The 26,584-nt window shown below is 49.5% G+C and overlaps 1 protein-coding gene across 1 annotated transcript in view; it reads right to left on the reverse strand.

Moving 5' to 3' along the window:
- EPN2 (epsin 2) overlaps positions 1-22,513 on the reverse strand; it is a 29,032-nt gene extending 6,519 nt beyond the window's left edge. Inside the window, exons 1-5 of the mRNA XM_087701754.1 lie at positions 22,400-22,513; positions 6,827-7,604; positions 4,308-4,420; positions 3,118-3,210; positions 2,522-2,681 (exon numbers count right to left, since the gene is read on the reverse strand). Coding sequence (XP_087557880.1) covers positions 2,522-2,681; positions 3,118-3,210; positions 4,308-4,420; positions 6,827-7,421 — 961 coding nt within the window. The 5' untranslated portion in view covers positions 7,422-7,604; positions 22,400-22,513. The remainder of the gene's footprint in view (positions 1-2,521; positions 2,682-3,117; positions 3,211-4,307; positions 4,421-6,826; positions 7,605-22,399) is intronic.
- Between the last annotated feature and the right edge of the window lie 4,071 nt (positions 22,514-26,584).

Here is a 26,584-nt window from a genome sequence, read left to right on the forward strand (position 1 = left end):
GGAAGGGAGAAAAGAAAGGGAAAATAAGGTGGTGTTATAACAGGAGGAAGGGATGGTAAACAAAGCAACCCAAGCTGTATATTATAACCTATTAAATGAAATAATAAATGTATAAGAATGATAAATGTTAAAACACCTGTAACCAAACGACATGCTGGATGTGATGACGGTTTTTTTTCTTTTTTGTGTTTTTTTTTCTTTTTCTTTTTCTTTTTTTATTGTTGTGTGTATGTGTTGTCTATGTAACAAAAATTTAAAAAAAATTATAAAAAAAAAAGAGCCAGGGGCTGTCCATCCCATCTTCTCCGCGCATTGATTTAAAAAAATGGGAATCCAAATTCCGCTGTGGCTGGTTGTGTTTTGGCGTGTCTGTTTAAAGGAAGCCTGCTGAAAACACACAACACACAACACTCACGGAGACACACAGAACTATCAAAACGTTGATTCACATTTACAAACAGGTGCAGGTCCACAGTCGCTACGTCCAGAAGATAGGAAAGACCGCCGAGCTTTCCAGAGAAAACAGCTCATCCCTTCTCGGCTGCCTCCGCTTCCTGCAAATTCATCAACAACCCCATGCAAGAAATGCTAATTTCGGCCTGGGGCTGCCGTTGAGTGGAAGCTTCCCAAAAACAAGCCGCCCTTTCATGAGTCGGGTGACAAAAGCGGGCAGACGCGGCAATGGCGGCCCCGGGGGACAAGAGAAGGCGCCCATTGAATGCCACTGAAAACCCGGTCCAGCTAAGCGAGACTTAGAAGGCCTCTGTTCCGCTCTGAGCCGCCCTTTTCAGCGGCATTCAAGAGGCGTAAATCTGATTTTTTTTCAGCCCCGTCCCAGGGAGCCAAGGAGCTGGCCAGCTGAAACAAGGGCCCGTTATCAATGAATCCCACCAGTCAATGTTGGAAGCCCCGCAAGGCGTCACAGCTGCAAGCCTCTTTCCCTGAAGCCTCAGGACGGGGGGGATTGACAGCACCTCCCTAAGGTTTCATAGCAATAGCAGTTAGACTTATATACCGCTTCATAGGGCTTTCAGCCCTCTCTAAGCGGTTTACAGAGTCAGCATATTGCCCCCAACAACAATCCGGGTCCTCATTTTACCCACCTCGGAAGGATGGAAGGCTGAGTCAACCTTTGAGCCGGTGAGATTTGAACAGCCGAACTGCAGAACTGCAGTCAGCTGAAGTAGCCTGCAGTGCTGCATTTAACCACTGCGCCACCTCGGCTCTATCCTGCCTCTCCTTCAGCCCCCTGGAAGCTTCAAGTAAGAAGGGGCAGGAGCTGTGGGGCCAATAACAATAGCAATAGCAGTTAGACTTATATACCGCTTCATAGGGCTTTCAGCCCTCTCTAAGCGGTTTACAGAGTCAGCATATCACCCCCAACAACAATCCGGGTCCTCATTTCACCTCGGAGGGATGGAAGGCTGAGTCAACCTTGAGCCGGTGAGATTTGAACCGCCGAACTGCAGATAACAGTCAGCTGAAGTGGCCTTGCAGTACTGCACCCTAACCACTGCGCCACCTTGGCTCTTAGAATATAATATAGTGTAATATAGCAATAGCACTAGCAGTTAGACTTATATACCACTTCATAGGGCTTTCAGCCCCCTCTAAGCGGTTTACAGAGTCAGCATATCGCCCCCACAGTCTGGGTCCTCATTTCACCCAGATAGATAGATGATAGATAGATAGATAGATAGATAGATAGATAGATAGATAGATAGATAGATAGATAGATAGATAGATGATAGATAGATGGATGATAGATAGATTTGATAGATTGATTGATAGATTGATAGATGATAGATTGATAGATTGATAGATGATAGATAGATGATAGATGATAGATAGCAATAGCAGTTAAGACTTATATACCGCTTCATAGGGCTTTCAGCCCTCTCTAAGCGGTTTACAGAGTCAGCATATTGCCCCCACAGTCTGGGTCCTCATTTCACCCAGATAGATAGATAGATGATAGATAGATAGATAGATAGATAGATAGATAGATAGATAGATAGATAGATAGATAGATAGATAGATAGATAGATAGATAGATGATAGATAGATAGATGGATGATAGATAATTTTGATAGATTGATTGATAGATTGATTGATAGATTGATAGATGATAGATTGATAGATAGATTGATAGATAGATGATAGATAGATGATAGATGATAGATAGCAATAGCAGTTAAGACTTATATACCGCTTCCTAGGGCTTTCAGCCCTCTCTAAGCGGTTTACAGAGTCAGCATATCGCCCCCAACAACAATCCGGGTCCTCATTTCACCCACCTCGGAAGGATGGAAGGCTGAGTCAACCCTGAGCCGGTGAGATTTGAACCGCCGAACTGCAGTCAGCTGAAGTAGCCTGCAGTGCTGCATTTAACCACTGCGCCACCTCGGCTAAGAATAAAATGCTCCCCCAAATCCTTCCCTTCCCAAACTACGATACCACACTACGAGGGAAGAAGCCCTCGGGGGGGACTTGCGAGGGCTCCGTGGGGGAGGGCTCTTACCGAACGATTGCCAAGGATCGGAGGTGGCGTTGCTGGGAGGAGGGCCCCCCCAAGGGTCTGCTTTCTTGGCTGCAGCTGGGGGCTTCCAAGACTCTCCTCCTTTGGGGGCAGGGGTGGCGGAAGAAGGCAACGCGTCCATGAGGTCCAGCAGAGCTGCGTGCTGCTGACAAAAGGTAATTCTCAGCCGGGTACAAACATTTCACAGGACCCACAAATCTTATTTTTTTTATAAAAGGAGAGTCAGGAGCGCAGGGAACAAAAAGAATGTGCCATTTCACTCTTTAAGGTGCTCTCAGCTGATCACTTGGGCTTTTCATCCCAGTACGGAAGAGATGTCTTATGCTAAACCAGTGTTTCTCAACCTTGGCAACTTGGAAGATGTCCGGACTTCAACTCCCAGAATTCCCCAGCCAGCGAATGCTGGCTGGGGAATTCTGGGAGTTGAAGTCCGGACATCTTCAAGTTGCCAAGGTTGAGAAACACCATGCTAAACATTCTCTGTCTTCCACGCTCACATAAATACGCAAAGTCCACCTCTAATCCGCCCCACCCACCCAGTGAGCTCTGAGGAGTCTTTGCAAAGGAAAACCGCCTACCTCCTTCTTTTTGGGAAATTTGACGGTATCTCTGCGACTTTCTTCCAACGCCATCTGTAACCTCAAATCGTCGCCCCGGCGCAGGCGCTCTTCCTGCAGAATGGAGGACGGGGGGGTGAGGTTTAAAAGAGGGTCCCGCAACGGCTCAGAGAAAGCCACAAGCCACGCGCGGGGACTCCTCCGGGCCCTTCCCTCGGTCCGTGGCATCGAAGGGCTCTGCTGACACTTTCCTCGTGTTGTTTTCCTGAGTTTCCTGGTCAGGACTAGAGCCAACACTTCCAGCCAGATTGCAGAAGAGATAACGGCTCCGTTGCTTCTTCATCTACGGCAGTGGTTCCCAAACTTGGCAACTTTTAAGACTTGTGGACTTCAACTCCCAGAATTCTCCAGCTAGCTCTTCTGGCTGGAGAACTCTGGGAGTTGAAGTCCACAAGTCTTAAAGTTGCCAAGTTTGGGAACCACTGATCTACGGCTGCATAGGAGTCTCCAGACTCATTAAATTTAAGACTTGCAAATTTCGACTCCCTGGGAGTTGAAGTCCGCACGTCTTAAAACGTTGACAAGTATAGAGAGCCCGGATGTAGTGGGTACCAACATCAAAGATGCTAAATTGCCCATTTTTGCACTCCTGCTTCGCCTCGTCTGCAGAGGCTGCCTGGGAGATTCCGGATTTTCCATACTCATCAAGGTTTTGGAAACCGGCCCTGTTGAGACCTGATCGTAGACCTGCAAAGGTTTTGCTTCGGGATTTGACTGATAGCTCCAGAGCGTCCAAGGGGCTGATTCACATCCATTCACAAAAAAAAAAGGCTGCAGCTTTCCTTTGATCACGCGTAACTCGTAACAGCTGTCAAAGGCGGCCGCCACGGATCGTCAGCTCCTAGCCTAACCATGACAGCCAAGCTGGGAGGCAGGTTTTCAGTTAATAGGGAAATTGGGGCGGCACCGACAGGGCGCCCCTGCAGGGTTGCAGAACCTCTACACACACACAAACACACACACACACACAGAGAGAGCTAATCCAAGCATCCAAACCTAGAAGGGGGAGGGAGCGGAGAGCTGCAGTTCGACAGGTTCCTACCTGTGCTCATTTTCCCAGCCCTTTTTCCTCGTTTCACCTTTCTGGGGGAAGAGAGAAGATCAACCCAAAAGTGTAGCAGGTGATGCTGTTGCTCTGGGAAGAGACCAACCTGTTCTGCCACTTCTCTGCTCATGGCCAAAGCCAGCTGCAACTGGAGCTCCTCTTCCCCGCTGGTCTGAGGCCGGGCCTGCTCCAGTTCTGAAGACACTCGCGGTGATGTAGCTGCAAGGGGGGGGGAGAAACGGGCAACAATCTTGGCTCCTTCTGAGCGGCTGAACCCTCCTCCTCGTCTCCCCCTCAGCCGCCCTCCCAGCGCCAGCTGCCCTTCCACCACCAAGGTGCTGACGTCCCTCCCATCTACCTCTTAATGGGAAGGTCCCCAGGCAGACAGGTTGGAACTCAAAATAACCCTCCTCTGATTAAAAAACAGACAAGCCAGAATTGTGAAGACGGAGAGGACTAGAATCCAGCTGAGGAAAAGTAAACATGAGGTTTACAGCCGCAGATGTTTGGGGGTGGGAAGAGAGGGTTGGAAAGGTGGCTGTCCACTCTCACTTGAACTCTCCCCAAAAGGCAGAAGGACGACCAGGGTGAGGTCCCCCACTTAACAGGCTGCCCACGGAGAGCAATCTGACCGTCAGGGCGGGTGCCAAGGGGCTGTGATTAGGCGAGACCCCCGAGGCCAGACTCTTTCAAGACTCCCCCCGAAGGCAGACCCTGAACTGGCCTCACCCTAAACACAGAGCCGCTGTCCCTCTATGGCAGCAAAGGAGGCAGGCAGGAAGCCCCCATCAAGGGCCACTAGCAATTCGCATTCGCAACAGCACGAGAGGCTTTTATGGCCGGGAATGGTTTGCTATGCTGACGTGCACCCTGCGGTCTGCCATTATTCCCTGGAAAAGGACAGGCTGAGTGTAGAGCAGTGTTTCTCAACCTTGGTGACTTTAAGTCCTGTGGACTTCAACTCCCAGAATCCCCCAGCCAGCGCAGCTGCGCTGGCTGGGGGATTCTGGGAGTTGAAGTCCACAGGACTTAAAGTCACCAAGGTTGAGAAACACTGGTGTAGAGAGAGACCCCCGGGGTTCACTCCCAGGCATCTCCTGTAAGTGAAGCGAGACAATCCAAGGAAATATTATGCATAAGGGAATATTGGCTCAAAGCCACCATCTCCCTCTCCTAATACGGTTAAGGACAGGACAGTCCCGGGAAGCTTCCCAGGCCTGCTTGGGCCCATGAAACATCTGTTTGTCAAGCGAAGTGACATGTTAATCCTTCCCTGCACCCAGACCGGGAAGACTAGATAACGGCGACTCCACGCACACCGAGGAGTGTGTGCAAACCCCTCAGGATTCAGCGTGGCCGGCCTGAGTCAATCTGGTTAGGGGAACTCACCTCCCTTAAGTTTCCACCTTCAGCTGACGGTAAGTTGTCTCCGAGGCAAAATTTCTCAGGGATATAAAATCACAGCAGCGTTTCAGATTAAAGATGCGCTGACTTCCCCGGGGAAGCCTCCGTTTTATAAAACCCTGCCTGTAAAGTGAAGTGACCCATCTTCCGCCTCCCACGCCACATTGAAATCCCTGATGTCATTAGGAGGCTAGTCAATCACTGGGCAACCATTTCTTAAATTTCCGAAGCGTCCCAGCGTTGCGGAGGGAGCCCCGTTCCCCCAGCGATCCAGCCTAAACGGTTTCCTTGTAACCCATGAAGGGATCCTTTGTTATCCTGCTACAAAGCGCCTGATCATTAACTCAGATGTTTGCGCAAGATGGCACCGAGTAGATCCAATTTTGACACCCCCGAGACCTGCCTCCTTGGCCGCTTCCAGAAACCTTCCGATTCCCAAAGTGGAAGGAAGTCAAAAACCAAAATTCACACAGGTCAACTCTGGGCAAGCCCTTCAGGCCAGAAATGAAGACCCTTCCCAGAAGATATTTCAGCTGCCTGGGCCTTCTGGGGAACCCCAGTGCCCCCCACTACGAGTGTCTGAGAAACACTGCCTGACGTGGGGGGGGGGAGTAGCAATAGCAATAGCAGTTAGACTTATATACCGCTTCATAGGGCTTTCAGCCCTCTCTAAGCGGTTTACAGAGTCAGCATATATTGCCCCCACAGTCTGGGTCCTCATTTCACCCACCTCGGAAGGATGGAAGGCTGAGTCAACCTTGAGCCGGTGAGATTAGAACCGCCGAACTGCAGATAACAGTCAGCTGAAGTGGCCTTCAGTACTGCACCCTAACCACTGCGCCACCTCGGCACCTCGGAGTGGCAACCACACGTCTCACAGATTCACAGAAATTACTTTAGGAAAGTATTATGAATAGTCCAAGGAACCTTTCAGCTGCAACAACATTTCTCAATCTTTAAAGATGCCACAAAATCCTCTAGGAGGGAATAGGACTCGAAATTAAAACCAAGTGGGATGGAGCACCTGCAGGGAGGGAGGGAGGGGAGAAGGGTCTCCGGTCCAACTTCAGGGCTGCCATCCTGTTACGGAGAAGCCCCAGCCGAGCACCCGGGCCCCTGGGCAGCTGGGTTCAAAGGCCCACATTTCTATTCCTCCACCCGCAAACCCCAGGAGGCCCCGGAGCGTGGAAGAAGCCCAGGGCCCACCACCTGCACACTTACACCCATGGTAGGAAGCCGGGGAGCCTCCGGATTTGCCGTACTCCTGCTCGGAGTAGCTGGTGGAGAGATTGGGCTGGCTGGAGCCTCTGCCGAAGGAGATCTGGTTGCTGCCCACTCCGGTGGCCACCTGAGCCATGCGTTCTTTGGTCTTTAAGGCCTGGGCCCTCTCCGCCTTGAGCCTCTCGTCGTCCTTCAGGAGGGAGACCAGCTGCTTGGACTTCTCGCGCACGTTGATACCCTGGTCCTTCCCGTCCCGGTCGATGTACTGGAAATCTTTCAAGGTCTGGATGGCGAAGATGTTCTCCTTGCACTGCTGAGCCACGCGCTCCGACCCGGTCTTGATCAGGTAATCCAGGAGGGTCAAGGCCTTGTAAACGTGCCTCCAGTTCTTGCCGTGGTCGTTCAGCCGCTTCCAGATCATGCTCATGATTTCGGAGAAGGCCACCACGTTGTAGGTCAGGTCCGCGATTTCGGTCATGAGGGAGCTGGAGGGTCCCCAGGGGTCATTGGAGGTGGCTTCCCGGACTTTGATCTCGGCCTCCGAATAATTGTTCACAATGTTCTTCACTTGCCGCCTGATCGACGAGGTTGTCATTTTTATCTCCGTCAAGGCAGATTCCTCCCGAAAGTCCTCAGGGATGGGCCGCCGCAGCGTCTCCCCCTCCGGGGGTCCCTCGGGCAGGAAGGCAGAGCAAGGACACCCGACTGGGAGCAGCCACGTCCGATAAAGTCATTTCCTCTCCGCCTCAGAGGTACGAAAGGGACTGGGGAGCTGGACCTAAAAAAGGAGGGGAAATCCCATTAGTCACCGTAGCAATGGCTGTATTGTATTGTATTGTATTATTTGTATGCCGCCCTTCTCCGGGAGGACTCAGGGCGGTGAACAATTCAAGGGGGAAAAAAAGGGGGAACATAAAAGACAAAATACAAATAATAAAAGTAGACAACAATCGCACAACCATACAAGTCGAGAGGGGAGGGAACTCATCACCCCCAGGCCTGCCGGCAAAGCCAGGTTTTGACGGCTTTTTCGGAAGGCCTGGAGAGAGGTGAGGGTGCGAATCCCTGCGGGGAGTTCGTTCCAGAGGGCCGGAGCTGCCACAGAGAAGGCCCTCCCCCGGGTAATAGCCAGGTGGCATTGGCTGGTAGATGGAACCCGGAGGAGGCCAACCCTGTGAGATCTGACGGGTCTGTGGGAGGTGATTGGCAGCAGGCGGTCTCTCAAGTACCCAGGTCCAATACCATGAAGGGCTTTATAAGTTACGACTAGCACCTTGAAGCGTATCCGGAGACTGATCGGTAACCAGTGCAGCTCGCGGAGGATAGGTGTAACGTGGGTGTACCGAAGACGAGATGAGACTCTCAACAAGGGTGCCAAGGTGGCGCAGTGGTTAAATGCAGCACTGCAAGCTACTGCTAGATCAGCAGTTCAGCGGTTCAAATCCCACCGGCTCAGGGTTGACTCAGCCTTCCATCCTTCCGAGGTGGGTAAAATGAGGACCCGGATTGTTGTTGGGGGCGATATGCTGACTCTCTGTAAACCGCTTAGAGAGGGCTGAAAGCCCTATGAAGCGGTATATAAGTCTACTGCTATTGCTATTGCCTTCGGAGCCACGGCCCGATCCAGCTGCGAGATGCCTTCCTGACCGGACAGAAGGAGCGGGGGCCCCCCTGAGCTCGCTAAATCACCCCCCGACTGGCCCTGGAGAAAGACTCCAAGCCCCATCGACAGCCACATGCAAGCAGGGGAGATTCAGGACCTCTTCGCCAGGGCAGATAAAACATCTGCAAACAGCTCGGATCACCAGATGAAGGACTGGGAGCAGAACTGAACTGTGGCCACAGACAAGATGGCGCCACCGGCTGGAAGCAACTTCTGATGAAGTCGTTTCCTCTCCATCTGCTGCTCTGCCTAACACCCCCTGGCTGCTTCCCCAAATCACAGGACCCCCCCACCCCCCCAGGGAAGCCATTTTAGGGAACCCTGGCAGGCAGAGGCCTATGTGAGGGCAGCAGCTGCCGGCTGGGGCGAGGGGCTTCCTATCCTCTCCTCCTCCTCTCCTGCTGCAGGACGCCTGTCAAGTGGTCTTTATTGGGCGAGGCAGAAAAGATAAGACAGATCACTGGGTAAATATAGAAAGGAAGGACGTGACAAATTGCTTTCATTAAAAGCAAAGCATTACATTAGCAGGGAATTAGCCTTCTTTAAAGAGGATTATTACTTTACTGATGAATCACCCAGGAAATTGTGCGAAGTCAGCAGAAACCGGGGGGGGGGGCTCCACGGGGGGGCCCTGGAGTTGCAACTGCAGCACGAATCAAAATTAAACTTTATGCGGCAGCTGCTTGGTGAAAATACCAGGATGCAAGTGGATGTGCCAGAGAGAGGGAGAGGGAGAGACCTTGAAGGATGGAGAGATGATAGAGCAGTGTTTCTCAACCTTGGCAACTTGAAGATGTCCGGACTTCAACTCCCAGAATTCCCCAGCTAGCATTCGCGTATAAACAATTCAGTGTCTAGGACAGTGTTTCTCAACCTTGGCCACTTGAAGATGTCTGGACTTCAACTCCCAGAATTCCCCAGCCAGCATTCGCTGGCTGGGGAATTCTGGGAGTTGAAGTCCAGACATCTTCAAGTAGCCAAGGTTGAGAAACACTGTGATAAGAGAGATGGATAGCAGGCAGAGGGGGGAAGAGAGAGAGAGAGAGAGAACTGCGGGGCTCTTGTGATTTATTCCTGCAACCGAAGCCATATCTGCAATCAGGCCTCCTGATATGTCTGAGGCTGCCAGTGTGTCACACCTCAAAAACCCTTTGCCTTTTCTGGCCTTCCCAGCAGCGGAGGAGACGCATGTGACTCAGGCAGAAGGCTATGAGCACTGAAAGGGGGGGGGGGGGGAAGCATGTGCAGATTGGAAGCTAAATTCTTCCCCAAAACCCCATTACGGCAAACGGTCCCTTCGCCCTTGGAAACGTCTTTTCAGTTGTGTCCTTGGCCAAAGCATTTCACAATCTCAGCAGCAGCTTTGGATGCTCACAACAGTTGGGATCCCCGATGGCCATAACCCTCGTTTCCAACACAATCTAGGTTTGGTCATTCGAGGGGCAACTAGCACTTTCCATTGGTTTCCTTTGTAGAAGGGAGGGACCCTCCGCTGGCGTCAGAAATTCTCACTCTGACTTGCGGTTTCCAAGTGCAAAACTTTCCCAAGTCAAAGGCCTTCCTTTTCATTAAGAAGGATGCTCACAGATGTATGCAGAGAGAAGGGAATAAATGCTTATAAGCTATCGGCAGCAACCAGAGTTCTACAATGCAGCATTCAAAACTCCACAGCGAAGAGCAGGGAAACACGAATGATTAGCACCAGGCGCCGTGTCTGAGCATGACTGCAGTCCAATCAAGTCACCCCAGGGGTGTCCAGCCTTGGCAACTTTTAAGAGCTGCGGACTTCACCTTCAATGGCTGGCTGGGGAATTCTGGGGGTTGAAGTCCACAAGTGTTAAAAGGGGCCACGCTTTGGGCACCCCTGAGTTACTTACCCGCTTGTTAAGAACATAGGGGAAAAGGAGCTTCATATCTCAATACCCTGTGGGTGAGGCAAGTAAATCACAATTTATTGTCGAGATCCAGACCCTTACTACCCTCCTGGCCTTCCGCAAAGCCACCAAGTCCTGGCTGTTCCAGCAGGCTGGGGGGAGCTGAGAAGCATCTACCTCCACGGAAATTGTGAATGTTGGTTTTGATTTTAATGTGTTGTCTTTGTCTCGTTTCCCCCCTTTCCCTTGTCTTTTGTAAGCCGCCCGGAGTCCTCCAGGAGTGGGCGGCATACAAGACAAACAAACAAACAAACAAACAAATTGAGTGGGCGGCATACAAGATAAATAAATAAATAAATAGATAGATAGATGGATAGATGGATAGATGGATAGATGGATAGATGGATAGATAGATAGATGGATAGATAGATAGATAGATAGATGATAGATAGATAGATAGATAGATAGATAGATAGATAGATAGATAGATAGATAGATAGATAGATAGATAGATAGATAGATAGATAGATACTACCATGTTTCCCCGAAAATAAGACCGGGTCTTATTTTCTTTTGACCCCCGAAATAAGCGCTTGGCCTTATTTTCGGGGAGGTCTTATTATTTTTGAGCGTGGTCACCTCATGGCTGCCGCTGTGTTGCAATATTTTGGGGGGAGGGCTTATTTTAGTGCATGCACTCAAAAGCCCGACTGGGCTTATTATCCGGGGAGGTCTTATTTTCAGGGAAACAGGGTACAAGAAAGTTCTTAGGTTGCAGGATAATAAAAGGAATTTAAGTAGCCACAGGTTTTTCAAAAAGCCGAATGGAAAGCCAGAAGAAGCTCCAGCATTCCTCTACTGAAAATGTAAAACATGCCAGAAATGTTTCTTGTTCCAGGTCTAATACCACTTGGTGGGGGGGAGGGGGAGAGAGCACCGGATGGCCCATGGCCCCATCTGTTGACTTGGAATTAAACCCCTCCAGATTTCAAAGAGAAGCCCAGGGACCCCCTGCAGCTCTGGAATCCAACTATTTCCGGTGGCACAAAAGGAGAAAGAGAGAGAGACCCCCCACCCCAATGTCTCCTGGAGATACAGGAAGGAAGCCTCAACTCTCCTCCCCCCCCCCGCCCTTCAATTCTAAAGGGCCTCTTTTTCGTGACATGTAAGGGGGTGGGGTGAACAAAGAAACTGGGCTTTCATTGCCCCCATTGCTCAAATCTTTGTGTGAGTTAGAAGTCACAAATCACCAGACACCAATATGACAAAGAGGCTGTGCATTTAAAAGGGGGTTAAAAGGGGGGAGAGGGAGATCAAAAGATTTGTTTCAATCCTATCTTTCATTCTATCACGTGCAAATACACACACACACACACAAGCACACACGCAGACTGTTAACAGATGCAGCAAAACCGGGCATTAGGCATAAAAGTCCCATATGCAAACCACACATCAGATCTTTCCTGCCTTTAGTAAAAAAATAAAAATAAAAGAAGGAAAAACCGTATCAAGGAACAGCAAGAAGTCCTGGAAGAGTCCCAGGAATTTCCTTGCCTTCCAACTGTCTAAACATAAAAAAAGCTCAGCAGAAAAGAATCAAGATCAGATTTAGAACCTAAAATGTATTTCAGGAAGGAAGGAAGGAATCAGTGGCTCTCAAGCCCACAAACTACTTTTCGTCATATAATTCAGGGGTGTCCAAACTTGGGAACTTTTAAGACTTGTGGACTTCAACTCCCAGAATTCTGAGAGTTGAAATCCACAAGTCTTAAAGTTCCCAAGTTTGGGCACCCCTGATATAGCTGTCCTGAAGTTTCCATCTGCCGTTTCATCACTCAGGTAATAAGTTCAGCTGCCTAGGCCAGTGGTTCCCAAACTTGGCAACTTTAAGACATGTGGACTTCAACTCCCAGAATTCTCCAGCCAGCAGAGCTGGCTGGAGAATTCTGGGAATTGAAGTCCACAAGTCTTAAAGTTGCCAAGTTTGGGAACCACTGGCCTAGGCGAAGAGATGGGGCACGACGGGGCCCTCTTTGAAAAGTTAACTTTGATAGGATTGTCTCACTTGAAGGTGGGCTGATTTGTGTGCATTTTATTTTATTTTATTTCTTCTTCTTCTGCGTCACCCTCTAATCATTACAGGGCTTCGAGAATCAAAGCTTAAGCAAAGAATCGGTGAACCTGATCCTAACGCCAGGATTGACTCTGCAACTTTACAGTTAGTTTACAAAAGGAAATGCTTTCAGGAGAATTTTTTCCCTGGGAAAGCGGTGGGAAAACAGGGATTATTGGCCAAGTTTATCTACCTAGTGTGGATCCCGGAGGAACCTGTGCCATCATGGCCCAGGAGCTCAGGAGTGTCCTCCACCCCCATCAGCTGACCTGCCTTTCTCCAACAGGGTGGTTTCATCATGTGCCTTTCGACAGTTGCGTACTTCAAGGCACGTTGCACAACTGGGTGCTTTGGAAACAAAAGCCAGAAGAGATTCTGTTGAACCACCAGCAGAAATCACTGAGAAGGGAGGAGGAGGAGGAGGAGGAGGAGAAAAACAGGAAATCTGATTCATGAGGATCAACAAGTCAACCAAGTATTTCGGAGATTAAAACACACAAACACGTTGCTATTCAAGGAATGGAGAGAGCTGTAGATATGTGAAGAAGCCCTCAAAACAATCCCAACCCTGAAATTATGCTAATGTCTCCGCATTGCCCAATGTGGGCTTCCTCTTAACAGTACAACAAAGAGTAAAATAGATAAAACACGAACATACTGTCTGGAGATTAATGGAGTTAATGCAATTCAACCTATCTAGATAGTGCAAGGCTGGGGAAAGCCAGATTAGAGACAGAGAGAATAAAATCAAATTTCCACGCCCAGAGTTTTCCTGGGGGGGAACCACTGCAGATCTTACACACTGTTGTGGAAAGAGAGTAGAAAACACACTGGATACTTCTCTTGCTCTTGTAGGGACACTTAGTTCAGTTCAGTTCAGTTTATTGTATTTATATGATGCCCTTTTCCCCCAAAGGGGACTCAGGGCGGCTCACAACTCGAACCGGGGAAGGGGGATACAGACAAAAATTTAAAAAACAAGCATAACAATACATAATTTAAAAACTCACAACAGTCATACCATTTGAGACGGGGGCAAGAGCTCTTTAGCCCCAGGCCTGTCGGAACAGCCAGGTTTTAAGGGCTTTGCGGAAGGCCTGGAGGGTGGTGAGGGTTCGAATCTCCACGGGGAGCTCGTTCCAGAGGGTCGGAGCAGCCACCGAGAAGGCTCTCCTCCGGGTAGTCGCCAGTCGACATTGGCCGGCGGATGGAATTCGGAGGAGGCCTAATCTGTGGGATCTAATCGGTCTGGTGGAGGTGATTGGCAGCAGGCGGTCTCTCAATAGCAATTCAGACAGTGCTTTCCCATCAGGTTTGAGACTAGGTTTATGACACGTGGGATGCGCCACAGGAAAAGATTTCCCCAATGCTAAATTTACAATTTGCTCATTTTTAAAATAAGTGAATTTTAAACAATTCACGTACATTAAAAAAAAAAAATAATGAAAAAAAAGTTTCCTCATTGGAAACACGAACAAAAGGATATTAACTGGGAATGGTGTCTGAAGCAGCAACCAGAGGGAATGGGAGCCCAGCTGGAAGCTGGTCTGAATTCCTGGGGGGGAAGGCCGCAATCACCTGGGACTAATCCCTGCCCCGTCCATCCTCCAGGGTCAGCCTGATGGAAAATAGTAGCAAGTCACAAGAGGTGTTACTCCCATTCGTTTATCTGCAATGGGAAACGCAGCCCTGCCCTCTGGACCAAGAGGAAAGGAGCCAAGGGGGGGGCGGGGATGCATTGGGATCATCGAGGGGGGGGGATGCTGCCACGCTCCTCATCCAGGATCCGAAGGCTGTTCTGGCCTGGACAGGGAAGAGGAGGCTGGGGCTCAATCCTGCCAAGACTGAGGGGGAGGCTGGGGCTGGAGATTCTTTACTATAGGCCCAAGAGAGGACAGGTGCTCAGCCCGGGGGGCTTTCCTGGGCTCGCGGCTCCTCTGGGAAAGAACAAGGGGCAGCTGTTGGGAGTCTCACAGTCAGTGTGGTAGTGGGATGACCGGAGACCCTTCTGAATGTATTTACAAAGTGGAGGTGTTAGCGTGACCCGTCAAAACCGCGGAGGACAAAATCGCGCATGTGACGTCATCACAGCGCGGCGAAAAAAATTAAAAATTGAAATAAAATTAAAATTAAAGCAAGCCGATTCACATAAAGGTAAGGGTTAGGTTTAGGTTTAGGGTTAGGGTTAGGTTAAGGGTTAGGGTTAGGTTTAGAGCGTTAGGGTTACGTTTAGCGTTAGGTTAAGGGTTAGCGTTAGGTTTAGCGTTACGTTAACGGTTAGGTTTAGGGTTAGATTTAGGGTTAGGTTTAGGGTTAGGTTTGGGGGGGTTAGGGGAAGGTTTTAGCTTTATTTTTACATTTTTCGATCACAGCGCGATGTTTTCGTCGCACTGTGATGACGTCAAATGCACGCTTTCGTCGAGCGCGATGTTGTCCTCCGCGGTTTTGTGGTGGAACCGGTGTTAGCACGTTGAGTTTCATTCAAGATGGCGTAGCCAAAAACCTGGGCTGAGCAGAAATTCGGGAGTTGCAGGCTTCACACTGAGGCTCTTAATTAAGGATGTCCAACCTTGACGATTTTAAGTCCTGCGAACTTCCAACTCCCCAGAATTCCCCAGCCAGCCATTTCCCCGGGAGTTGGAAGTCCACAAATCTTAAAAGTTTGCCAAGACTGGGGCACCCTTTGCCCTAAAATTGTTATTGTGAACAATCTGGACAACGCGAGCACAACATCTGTGTTACCAAACCTCCAGACAATCTCTTGCTCAACTGCCTTGCATTAGGACATATTAAACCCTCCTCCGCCTTATTGAAATAAAACAGGAAGTGTTTGCAAACCATTCCAAAGTAGCTGACCCTTATTGAAGTGCCAACTCTGTTTTTGTCAAAGGGATTGTAGCTAACTGGCTTTTTAAAAAGCGCAACTTTGTAATCTGTAACATTATTGATTCGATTAAGGCTATAGAGTAGGCCAGTGTTTCTCAACCTTGGTAATTTGAAGATGTCCGGACTTCAACTCCCAGAATTCCCCAGCCAGCATTCGCTGGCTGGGGAATTCTGGGAGTTGAAGTCCGGACATCTTCAAGTTTTCCAAGGTTGAGAAACACTGGAGTAGGCATCCTCAAACTGGCTATGGGCCTTCAATACATGGAGTGATGGGATGAAAAGCAACCGCCAGATTGTAAAGAAGTGCTTTAAAAGGCGTTAAAAAGTCTTTAAAAATCGTTAAGCCTTCAAAAGTCTTTAAAAACAGCCTTCCAGATGTTTTTCACAGACATGTGATCCAGGGCCAGTGGGTGAGTAGGGAAGGGGCTGCTTTTAAAGTAGCACTCTAAAAGTGAGTGGGTGGGTGGGTGGCTGGGGGGGACATGTCTCCACATCTCCTAGCTTTCTCAAAATCACACTAATTCAAATGCAACCGCAGTATAAGGCCTGAAGGAGGATTCACCCACTGCGGCACCCAACCGCAGTATAAGGCTACTGCTAGATCAGCAGTTCAGCGGTTCAAATCTCACCGGCTCAGGGTTGACTCAGCCTTCCATCCTTCCGAGGTGGGTAAAATGAGGACCCAGATTGTTGGGGGCAATATGCTGACTCTGTAAACCGCTTAGAGAGGCCTGAAAGGCCTATGAAGCGGTATATAAGTCTACTGCTATTGCTATTGCTATTATTGCTATTTGACACTTCCCATATATAAAGTACATCCACCAAATTGGACCTGCACAAGTGTGGCAAAAAGCCAATCAGTTTTGTGAATTCTCCTCCAGGCTTAAAAGACCTTTAGCTCTGCAATCCCAAATAAGAAGGCCCACACTTCCAAAGTCTGCGCTGTTTTTTCCCTTTGGGGTGGGAGGGGTGAGGTGGGGGTCTTAGTTAAGGGCAAGTACAGCAAGGACAAAGGCAAAATGGACTGCTAAGTTGGCCACGCCCACCCAGTCACATGACCACCTAGCCACGCCCACCCAGCCGGTCCGGGGGGGGGGCCAACAGTGTGAGGGACCGTGAATCGGCCCCCTGTTCCAAAGGTTTGAGGACCCCCTGCCCTAGAGCAGTGGTTCCCAAACTTGGCCACTTTAAGACTTGTGGACTTCAACTCCCAGAATTCTCCAGCTGGAGAATTCTGGGAGTTGAAGTCCACAAGTCTTAAAGTTGCCAAGTTTGGGACCCACTGCCCTAGAGTGTTCAAGCATTCAGGACACAAATATTGCCAAGCGAGCAAGAAAGCACAAAACAAAACCCTAAAGAGACCCCTGGAATAGGATATTGGACATATTTATTTTTTACTTTCATCCCCTAAATGCATCGTTCATTTAGCATAAAATATACTCAGCTTAATTAGTTAATTTTAACACTCTCCCTGCCTGCAACCGAACCAAGGAGACAGGGATGAAAATGAAGAGGTTTGCATCTTCAGCCCAACAGTGAAAGAGATTTTTTGCTTGTTCATTTATGCAAGAACAGTTCATTCTTTAATTGCAGATCCAGAGAGCTGACTCGGCCTCATCCATCACAATAGCCCTGAGGAGCTATTATTTACTCTTTCAATCTCAAAGATTGTCTCAATAAAGACCAAAAGGATACCAGCCTCCTGGACCAGTCAAGATCCTTACACAACTTTCGAAAGACCAGCATAACTTTAAAGACCAAAGAAATTATAAGGAAGATCCACACAATCCTGTATGCAATTTAACTCCTCTTAAACCCCTCAAGGAAGCTGGGAACCACAATCTTGGGTGGTGGGGGAGAAGGTGAATCTGTTTTTTGAACCTTGAGTGTCTGTCTGAACACGAAGACGGATCTTTGGAAACAAGTATTTTCCATTTCTCCTTTTCTTCAGGAAGGCAACAACTAGCCATTAAGTTTGCTCCAAGGGTCTCCCCCAAGCACGCAGGGAAGCTACAGAAACTCTAGGGGCCTTTGAGCATGGCAGGAATCCTTGCTGGCTACTAAAAACTTAACTTTGAAAACAAAATACTTTCCATCAGCCATTTATTTCAGTGACAGTGGCTTAAGACAAGTGAGTTAAAACCTGAAATTCAGGAGAAGTGAGGAACCGGCTTAGAATTCTGTACTTTTCCACTGACACTCCTTCCATCTTCCCAAGGTCCCAAGCATGCAGGGATTAACAGGAGAGGGAGAGAGGGAGAGAGGGAGGGAGGGAGGGAAGGGCAGTGCCCCAGGGCTCTGGGCAGAAGGAGAGCTGGAATCCCCTCTCCTCAGAAATGGCCCTATTTCCTGCAAGCAGTTCACACTCTCCACTGGGGGATGCTTGGGGAAAGCAGAGGGCTCTATTTTAATGTAAACAATGCCTATTGCCCAGATCCAACTTCGTAGTCCCTTGGAGGAACGGGGGGGGGGGGGGGAGAAGATGACATACATGGCAGGGCCTGTCTCATATCTTGGGAAGGCCAGAAAGGGAGTTAGTTGCTCAAGCTTGCAAGCCAATGCCTCTCTCTGCACCTTAGCCCGGCTGTCATAAGCCATCGCAGGTTTGGAGCATAACTTCTCAAACTGATCTATGGAGCAGATTCAGCAAACCAAGTTTGGGCTACTCCCTTTTTGCGACCTTAATGGGCATTTGGCTGAGCAAAGACTTCGGTTCAGGGTAGCCAAGAGCTGGAAGTCAAGCTGCGTTTAGGGAAACGTGCTACTGATCTTCATCCGACCAGCTTCCAAAAAACCTAGGAAAATAGTTTCACCATGCAGCAGAGATCTTGCATCCTAGGCGAACACAATAGTTGGTTTCTATCTCGGAGGTGGCCTCCGAGTTCACCACCCTCTTACTATGCTCAACAAGAGAGGAACCCAAAATAACTCTGGCAAATAAGGACGGGGTTTGCTTGATGGATTCACACCACAGCCCTGGTGTCGCCCCGGGTAACCTATTTAAGTCACTGAGAGGCAGCCTTTCCATGCCTCCCAGGGATGCTCGCAAAACCACCAGGCTCTCAAAGTGGATGGCAACAGCTTTCTCATAATTGAATTCTTGTACTTGTATCACATTCATGCTGCAACGAATTAAAAATTAAAAACAAAAGATGAATAGGTTGAATGGCAAATGAAGTAACAGCAAGTTAAAATGAAATTGACAGCAAGAACGCAGGCCGACTTATAGCCCTTTAAAGAAATGCCAACTTCTCAGGCCCAAGATTAAGATCCAGACCGATGTTCTGTTATGCAGATGTGATACACTATAATATCGACTGCATCCCATAGGAAACGTGGTCTTTGGCCATATTGGCTAGGAACTAAATATAATATATAGCATGTACCTACGCCAATAAATGAGTATCACATGTGTTGCTTTACTCTAGAAAGCTGCAGACAAACCAAAATACTCATTATCTACAAGTCAAGACTTGAAAATTCGTTTCGTGTAATTAGAGTGGTTTATTTGATCCCTGGCAAAGGGCACTATTCTTCCCCACGAAACTTACTTGCAAGACGGCTCTTACGATCAGAACAAATAAAAAGGAACCTGAAGACATATCGCTAAATAAAATGACTGAAAAATATTTCCCATTTTCTATTTCTATTTCTTAAATTTATAGGCCGCCCAATCCCGGAGGACTCCGGGCAGCTTACAGAAATAAAAATATTAAGAAAAGATTAAAAGCAAATAAAACACAGCAGATTAAAAGAAACACAACATGCACCCAATCTAAGCGGGGCTGGACCTCAATCAAGAGGTCAACAGCCCCAGGCCTGCCGGAATTTTACTTCAAAGGCTACAATCTGAGTAGAAAGCCTGTTAATGATAACATACATACATACATACATATTATTCCAATTATGTGGCAATGTGTTTACCTTTCTCCAATGATAAAATACAGCTAACCCATATCGGCAAAATGCCACAGAGATTTTTTTGCAATGTATTTCAACCTACTGTAGAAGCTGCTATAACTGCCAGACAAAATAATCACCACACATTTCCATTGCAACAGCCCTGGAGTGTGTGCGTTGCAGAGTCAATCCCTAAACACGATCATCCTTTCCTACCCTCAGAAGTATTTTGACGCTCTCCGTGGGGCTGTTCAGGAGAGCTACATAAATTTAATCTCATGCTTGACTGACCAAGCCTCACATATTTCAGTATAATTTACTCCCAGGTAAGGCTTCCATGGATTCAATTTACAACTGAACATTTCTCAGTGACTGTAGAGCCAGTCCGTACGTATCAAGACTCCTAACTTACTAGGCACGCACTCCTTCTCAATGAAGTTATCCTAAGCCTTCATGTTAAGAGTCAATCACTTGATTTTCTTTTAAGGAAAAAAAGGAGGGGAGAGGGAAGAATGAAGGAAACTCCAATCATAACCCCACTCTACAGGTTTCACAAGCTCTGTACCAGCATGCCGGTCCAATTTACAACCAGCCTTCTTCAACACAATACCTCCAGAAACGCTCGCAAAATTCCAGCACTATCAGTGGAAATTCTTAGCTAATCTCCAAAGGCTGAGCAGGGCCCAAAGAAGAACTGTTGTAATATGCTCCTCCTGCCTTTGTCCTATCTCAATAAAAGGGGCTCTCAGACCCCCAATCTGGGTCGCTCCATCCCGAGAAAGGTTGTCTCCTGTCTTTTCTCACCATTGGCCTCATGGACGACCCACGGGAACATCACATTTGGTAGCAGAGGATGGTTACTTCACAAAGAACCCAATTAATATTTGGATGGGAGACCACAAGAAATATCAGTGCTGCAGACTAGACTAAAAAATAAAACCAAATAAACCCCAGAACAGGCGACCCTTCCTATCTAAGGAGGTAGGTGTGTCTCCACCAAATCACTCACCATTTTATCTTTACTTGGTTCCAGCACTCCTAAAAGGCACCAAGTCAAGGAAGGTTACTGTACCCAATGCATCTATCACCAAAACTGTCCTGGAAATTACCTCTTAATTGCAATCAGCCGCTATTTTTTTTTTTAATATTGCATAAATGTAAATGCATTTTCTCAATTGTGCTGCTCTACAACAAGGAACCAAACCAAATTTCATCACTTATGTATTAAAATGTTAAAACTCACATTTATATGGCAACATTCAAATATCTCCCAAACTACAGAGAGTTCTAATGAAGTATTTTAAAATTCAAAATTTAGCAGAGGACCCACAACGTTTCCAAGGATCCAGAAAGAAATTAGGATCTGCTGATGTGCCCAATGCAAGAGAGAATGATAGGAAAATAGCTGGGAAATCATTGATCTCTGTCCTTCCTGACCATTTTCAAATCTGATTCTGGATTTGGAGGAAAGAGATGGCAGAGAATCTCGGTTTGATTCCAACTGACAAGGCAGGAGGAGATAATTTATTTTCCCTGCTACTAATTGCTCTGGGATTGCCGGAACAACCTTGGATGACACAAAAGAAAGGCCACCTTTCTCCAGACTTCACTGCCATGAATTAAAATAACTGCTGCTCTCATCCTAAAGGAAAACAACCAAAAAGGACAGAGAAAATTCAGGGTGTTAGGATCTGACCTGCGTTACGCATCCTTTCCGGAATGACTCCTTCACAAAGATACACCCACCCAACACAAAACACAGTCCCCGGTACACACACACACACACACACTCCGATTGCACCAATTCCCAGCTCCCAAAGGCTGCCCAAATTCACCGTTCCACCAACGTGTCTGAAGTCTCCGGCCTTTCGCCGCCTGCATTGCAAATCTGATTCTGGATTTGGAGGAAAGAGATGGCAGAGACTCTCAGGAATCTCGGTTGTGTCACCCACACACCACACCTTAGGGCCATTCTCCGCCCTGCGTGTGTTTTTTCAGATAAAGACAAAACATCTCCTAGACGTGCAGAGCGGCTTCCATTCAACCCGACCCCCACTTGATTTATACCTTTGGGACATCCAGGAGCTCAAACACCGGCCTTGTTCCCCTTCTGCACCCCCCACCCCACCCCACCCCAAATTCTTTCCTTGTGGCTCCGTTTTAGGTAACCGCACAACTTTGATCCCTTTTTCGACATGAAGCTCCCTCCACTTCCAAGTGCAAAAGACACACCCACGAAAAAACCCACAACAATAATGGGGGAATAATCCGGTGGCAGCTTTTCCGCCTGACCCTAATTCTGAGGAAAGGCCAGAAGCTTTGGGGAGGGTGGCTGGGATTTGAACCCAAAGGCACAAAAGCTGCATGAAGCGTCTCGGCTGACGCCCCCCCACTCTCCTCCCCGGTTTCCTTGCTACCCAAAAGATCCAGAATTGAAATGAGATTGCAATGAGATGCTCTCCCTTGCCAAGCCCTCCGCCCGTCAGCAGAGGTGGGCGAAGGGTCCCTCATCTGCACCCAGCCATGAATATTTGGGGAAACAGCAATAAAAAAAGGTTGCAAAAAAAGGAGGTTCAGGCCCTCCTTTAGACCCCCCCCCTCCATGCACAACCATTCCAAAAAGGGGGGGAGAGGTCTTTGTTGTGCAGGGAGCACCTTTTACCCAAAGGGGAAGGGGGTAAAAGGGGGAGGGGAAAGGAGGGGGGGTCACAGACTCCAGCCAAGGCAGCGTTGACCTCATTGCGCCCCCCGCCCTTTTGCTGGCAACCAGGACCCCCACCCTTCAAAAAAAACCCTCCTTTCTTCCCCTTCGCCCCCAAAGGAACACGGAATAAGACCCCCACCCACTCACAAAAGGTCGCCCCTTCCCTCCATGGGGGGCGCCCCCTCCCCACCCAGAGACCCCCCCCCTCTTCCAATGGGTGGGGTGGGGGCGCCAAGAGGAACCCCCTCTCCCTCCGCCCGCCTTCCCCCAACCCTTCGGGGCAGGGCAGGTTCGTGGGGGGGGGCTCCCTCCAAACAGGGGGGGCTGCGTCTCGGGGAGCCCCCCCTTGAGCGACCCTCCCCCTAAAGAGCCTCCGGGGAAGCCCCTGGGCCTCCCCCGACCCCTGGGCGCTCCGCTCGCCGTCGTCCCCCACCTGCTGCCGGCGGGCGTTGCTGGGCTCCGGGCTCCGGCGGCCGCCGCCGCCGCCTTCGACACCCGCCGCCCACACGCGCCATCCAACATGGCGGCCCCGCCGAGGGAGGGGAGGGCAGGGGGGGAGGGAGAGGAAGGGGAGGGGGCGCGCTCGCTCCCGCCCGCCCGGCGTGCCCACGTGAGGGCGTGCGCGCAGCCGGAGAGGCGCTCTCCCCCCCACCACCACCACCGCCTCTCGCGCAGGCGCCCTGGCTGCCGAGGAGCCCCCCGGAGTCCGCGCGTGCGCCGTCGCAGCTGGCTGGCATGCAGAGCAGCACCGCGGAGAGCGTGCAGCCGGGGGGCGGCGGGAGGGGGATTCTCCCTGCGTGCGTGGATGCAGGGATGCAGCTCTCCTCCCCACCACCACCCGGCATGGGTTGCCCTCATTAAACGCTCGCAGGAGATCAATAGGGTTGCAAACGCTGCCCAGGGATGCGCTGAGACTCGAAGCCTCTTTTCCACGAGGGGGTTTCTCAAGCTTGGAGATTTCCACTCGCAGAATTCCGCGCCCCCCCCCAATGCCCGGTCCGGAGAATCTCCCCACAGGGTCGGTTGAAAGGAAGCCAAGAGGGTGAAAATGCAGCCCACTAAGAGTTGCACGTCCAAGAGAATGCAATATGGGGCTTTCGACTTCAATTATATAGCATGCGAAGGATGTGTTTGTGTTTTGTTATTGTTATAGTTGCAATGTACACTGAAGATGACGTTTAATTTCATTGGACGAGGTGCAGTGACAATAAACTAAACGAATGCATCTCTCCCCCCCCACACACCCGCTCCCCCCCCAAAGGAGCCCCACAGGCTGATGGACCAACCTTCAAGGCCTGCCTGGAATTGCTGGTTTCCCTGCCCGAAAGGTCTCCCACGGGAGCACCTTCCTTGGTGGGTGGGATTCTGAAGTGGGATCCCATGAGTGGCACTTGGGCTCTGCTCTTTTCCCAAGGGAAAGCCCGTCTCAAAAGCATCGTTCCCCCAAAGCCGACCCATCTCCTCACCTGCAGGAGCCCTTGGATGGGGAGCAAACGGCAACTTCCCACCCAGATGTAAGTGTTGGACGTCCAGTTTTATCCACAGGTGTTACATTTGCACCTCTGCCAAGCCAGACCTATGCGCACATTCACAAGGGGCCAGCGATGGTGGCAACATCAAAAATAAATGTCCTTTATTGCATTTGTTTCTTAGCAAATGCAGCCCAACCTCTGGCAGGTCACATTTTCTCCCTCCGTCTTTGCATCCTCAGAATCTTAGGAGGTGGCTGCCTGGCTGTGGCTTTTGTGCAGTTCAGCCTCCAAATCTCAGTGGGGTTCTGTGTTAGAAGGTCTGGCTGGGAAATGAACACACACACACAGACACACGCAGAGCCCCCTCCCCCAGCTTTCAGAGTCATTAAAGAGATCAATGGAAGAACAAAGGATTGTGTCAGAACTGCAAAAAAATGCAGAAATGGAGCATGGCAGACCCAGATGCCCAGATTAGGGTCGAAATAGACGTAAGGAAAGGTTCATTTGCAAACTGGAGTCTTAATTTTCCATGTGCCCATTGCCCTAATCCCAAGGAAGCCCTCTTTTTAGGCCAGCCGTTGGCACAATAGGACCAAACACACAGCTATGCCGGAAGTTTGAAAATGGAGAAGCAAAAAAAAAATGGTGGGTTTAATAGCAATAGCAATAGCAATAGCAGTAGACTTATATACCGCTTCATAGGCCTTTCAGGCCTCTCTAAGCGGTTTACAGAGAGTCAGCATATTGCCCCCAACAATCTGGGTCCTCATTTTACCCACCTCGGAAGGATGGAAGGCTGAGTCAACCCTGAGCCGGTGAGATTTGAACCGCTGACCTGCTGATCTAGCAGTAGCCTGCAGTGCTGCTTTTAACCACTGCGCCACCTTGGCTCTTATTTTCTAAGTTTCTAAGGACTTCCTGTGCATGTAGCAGGATGAGGAGGGGGAAATCTTGAGAGAGAGAAATATAGATAGATAGATAGATAGATAGATAGATAGATAGATAGATAGATAGATAGATAGATAGATAGATAGATAGATGATAGATAGATAGATAGATGATAGATAGATAAATAGAGATAGATAGAGATAGAGATAGAGATATATTAGATTTTACAACCACAGGCTCTGATCCGTTATCAGCCAAGCCAGGGTGAAAGGTATCTATTAGATTTTAGTGCATACCGGGGGTTGTAAAATCTAATAGATACCTTTCACCCTGGCTTGGCTGATAACGGATCAGAGCCTGTGGCCTAATGGCTAAGACATCTGCCTAATATGTAATATAGCCCAGGTTCAAATCCCAGTAAGGGTATGGCTAGCTGTTGAGAGCTAAATAGCTTGAAATAGATCTATACTAGTCTCCCTTTATTTATTTATCAGCACAAATAAAAAACACACACACACACACACACACACACGCACATAGATAGATAGATAGATAGATAGATAGATAGATAGATAGAGAGAGAGAGAGAGAGAGGGGGGGGGGAAAATAGAGAGAGAGAAATAGAGAGCGAGAATGCTTGGTTTGGTTGGGTATTTCCATGCCAAGCAAGACAGGCAAGTAATAATTTATTCTAATTGGCACCCTGCTGCATTCTTCTGCTATTTGATGAAAATGCCCAGCTGCTGCCTCTTCCTCCCAACACCTGGAGGAACCAGTGGTTAATGGAGGAGGAGGAGGAGGAGGAGGAGGAGGAGGAGGAGGAGGAGGAGGAGGAGGAGGAGGAGGAGGAGGAGGAGGGAAGGCCTCTCTTCTGCATTAGATGATTACTTTGGGAAGCTCAGGAGGCAAAGATCTCTTCTCCCTTTGAAGAGAAGACAAATCCCCAGGAGATTGGCTTGTTCTTTATATTTTGCACGCTGTTGGGTGCTTCTAGCCCTGGTGCCAACTGTGATTGTGAGCTCCTTGGGCCGATGCCAGGGCTCTGGGGGCTTCAAGAGCCCCTCTGCTGGCCCAGATGCAGCCGGACCTTCCGCCCGTCTTCTGGAAATGCCAATCCCAGACAGGAAGGTCTCCATGGATCGATTCGGATCCAGGCGTTCCCTCTTCAAGGGTGATCCGCTGAACCACCACCCTCGCTGATTTCCCTCGTGCTCAGAGGCAACATGTCTCCACTGTGGCTATTTTAAGATGTGCGGACTTCAACTCCCAGAATTCCCCAGCCAGCAATGCATGGGTGGATTTGAATTCCCAGAATCCCCAAGCTGGCCGGGGAATCGTGGGAGTTGAAGTCCATGAGGTTTCAGGAAAGTGGCTGATCCTCAGAGGCAGCCCTTCAGAAGACAGTGACCTTCTGGAATCCTGCTGGATCGAGTCTGCCTTCTTTCCAAAAAGGGATCCACCCCTACTCCCCAACAATTATCCACAGGGGATCCCAAAGGAGCTTTGGAACAGATGAATAACCAACCCGCCCCTCACCCCACCCCCTCTGGGGCTCCCCCTTCCTGAGGATTTCCCCCCTCCCTGCACCCCAAGGGAGCCTGGAGCATTTTAATGAAGGGCTGGCACACCAGCTAATCACCCCTTCTGCCTCTGCTTCCTGGCCCACGCATATTTTCAAGGGGGGGGGGTGTCAGATCCCACATGGATCTCCTGGAAGTCTGCCAGTGTTCATGCAGGAAGAGCCGGTTGGGAGGGGAGCTGTACGCTGAAACACATTTGCCAGGTGAAGCATCAGGTTCCGATGCTCTCCCCTGCAGGACGTGGCCATGTGCAGCAGCCCAGAACTTCCCAAGGGATCTCGGAAGGAGGGGGGGGAGGCTGTGGGTGCCTTGTTCCCCTCTCCCCTCTCCTCTGCCAATCACCTCCAATAGACCGATTAGATCCCACAGATTAGGCCTCCTCCGAATCCCATCCGCCGGCCAATGCCGACTGGCGACTACCCGGAGGAGGGCCTTCTCTGTGGCTGCTCCGACCCTCTGGAACGAGATGGAGATCCGAACCCTCACCACCCTCCAGGCCTTCCGCAAAGCCCTTAAAACCTGGCTGTTCCGACAGGCCTGGGGCTAAAGAGCTTTCCCCCCCGCCCCCCCGCCCTCGAATGGTATGATTGTTGTGTGCTTTTAAATTGTGTGTTGTTCTGTTCGTCTTTTTTATTCCTTATCTGTACCCCCTTCCCTTGACTTGGATTGTGAGCCGCC

The sequence above is a fragment of the Thamnophis sirtalis genome, unplaced genomic scaffold (genome assembly GCF_051295495.1).
Source record: "Thamnophis sirtalis isolate CommonGarterSnake01/CBP01778 unplaced genomic scaffold, rThaSir2_p1.2 scaffold_14, whole genome shotgun sequence".
In the NCBI taxonomy this organism is placed as follows: domain Eukaryota; kingdom Metazoa; phylum Chordata; class Lepidosauria; order Squamata; family Natricidae; genus Thamnophis; species Thamnophis sirtalis.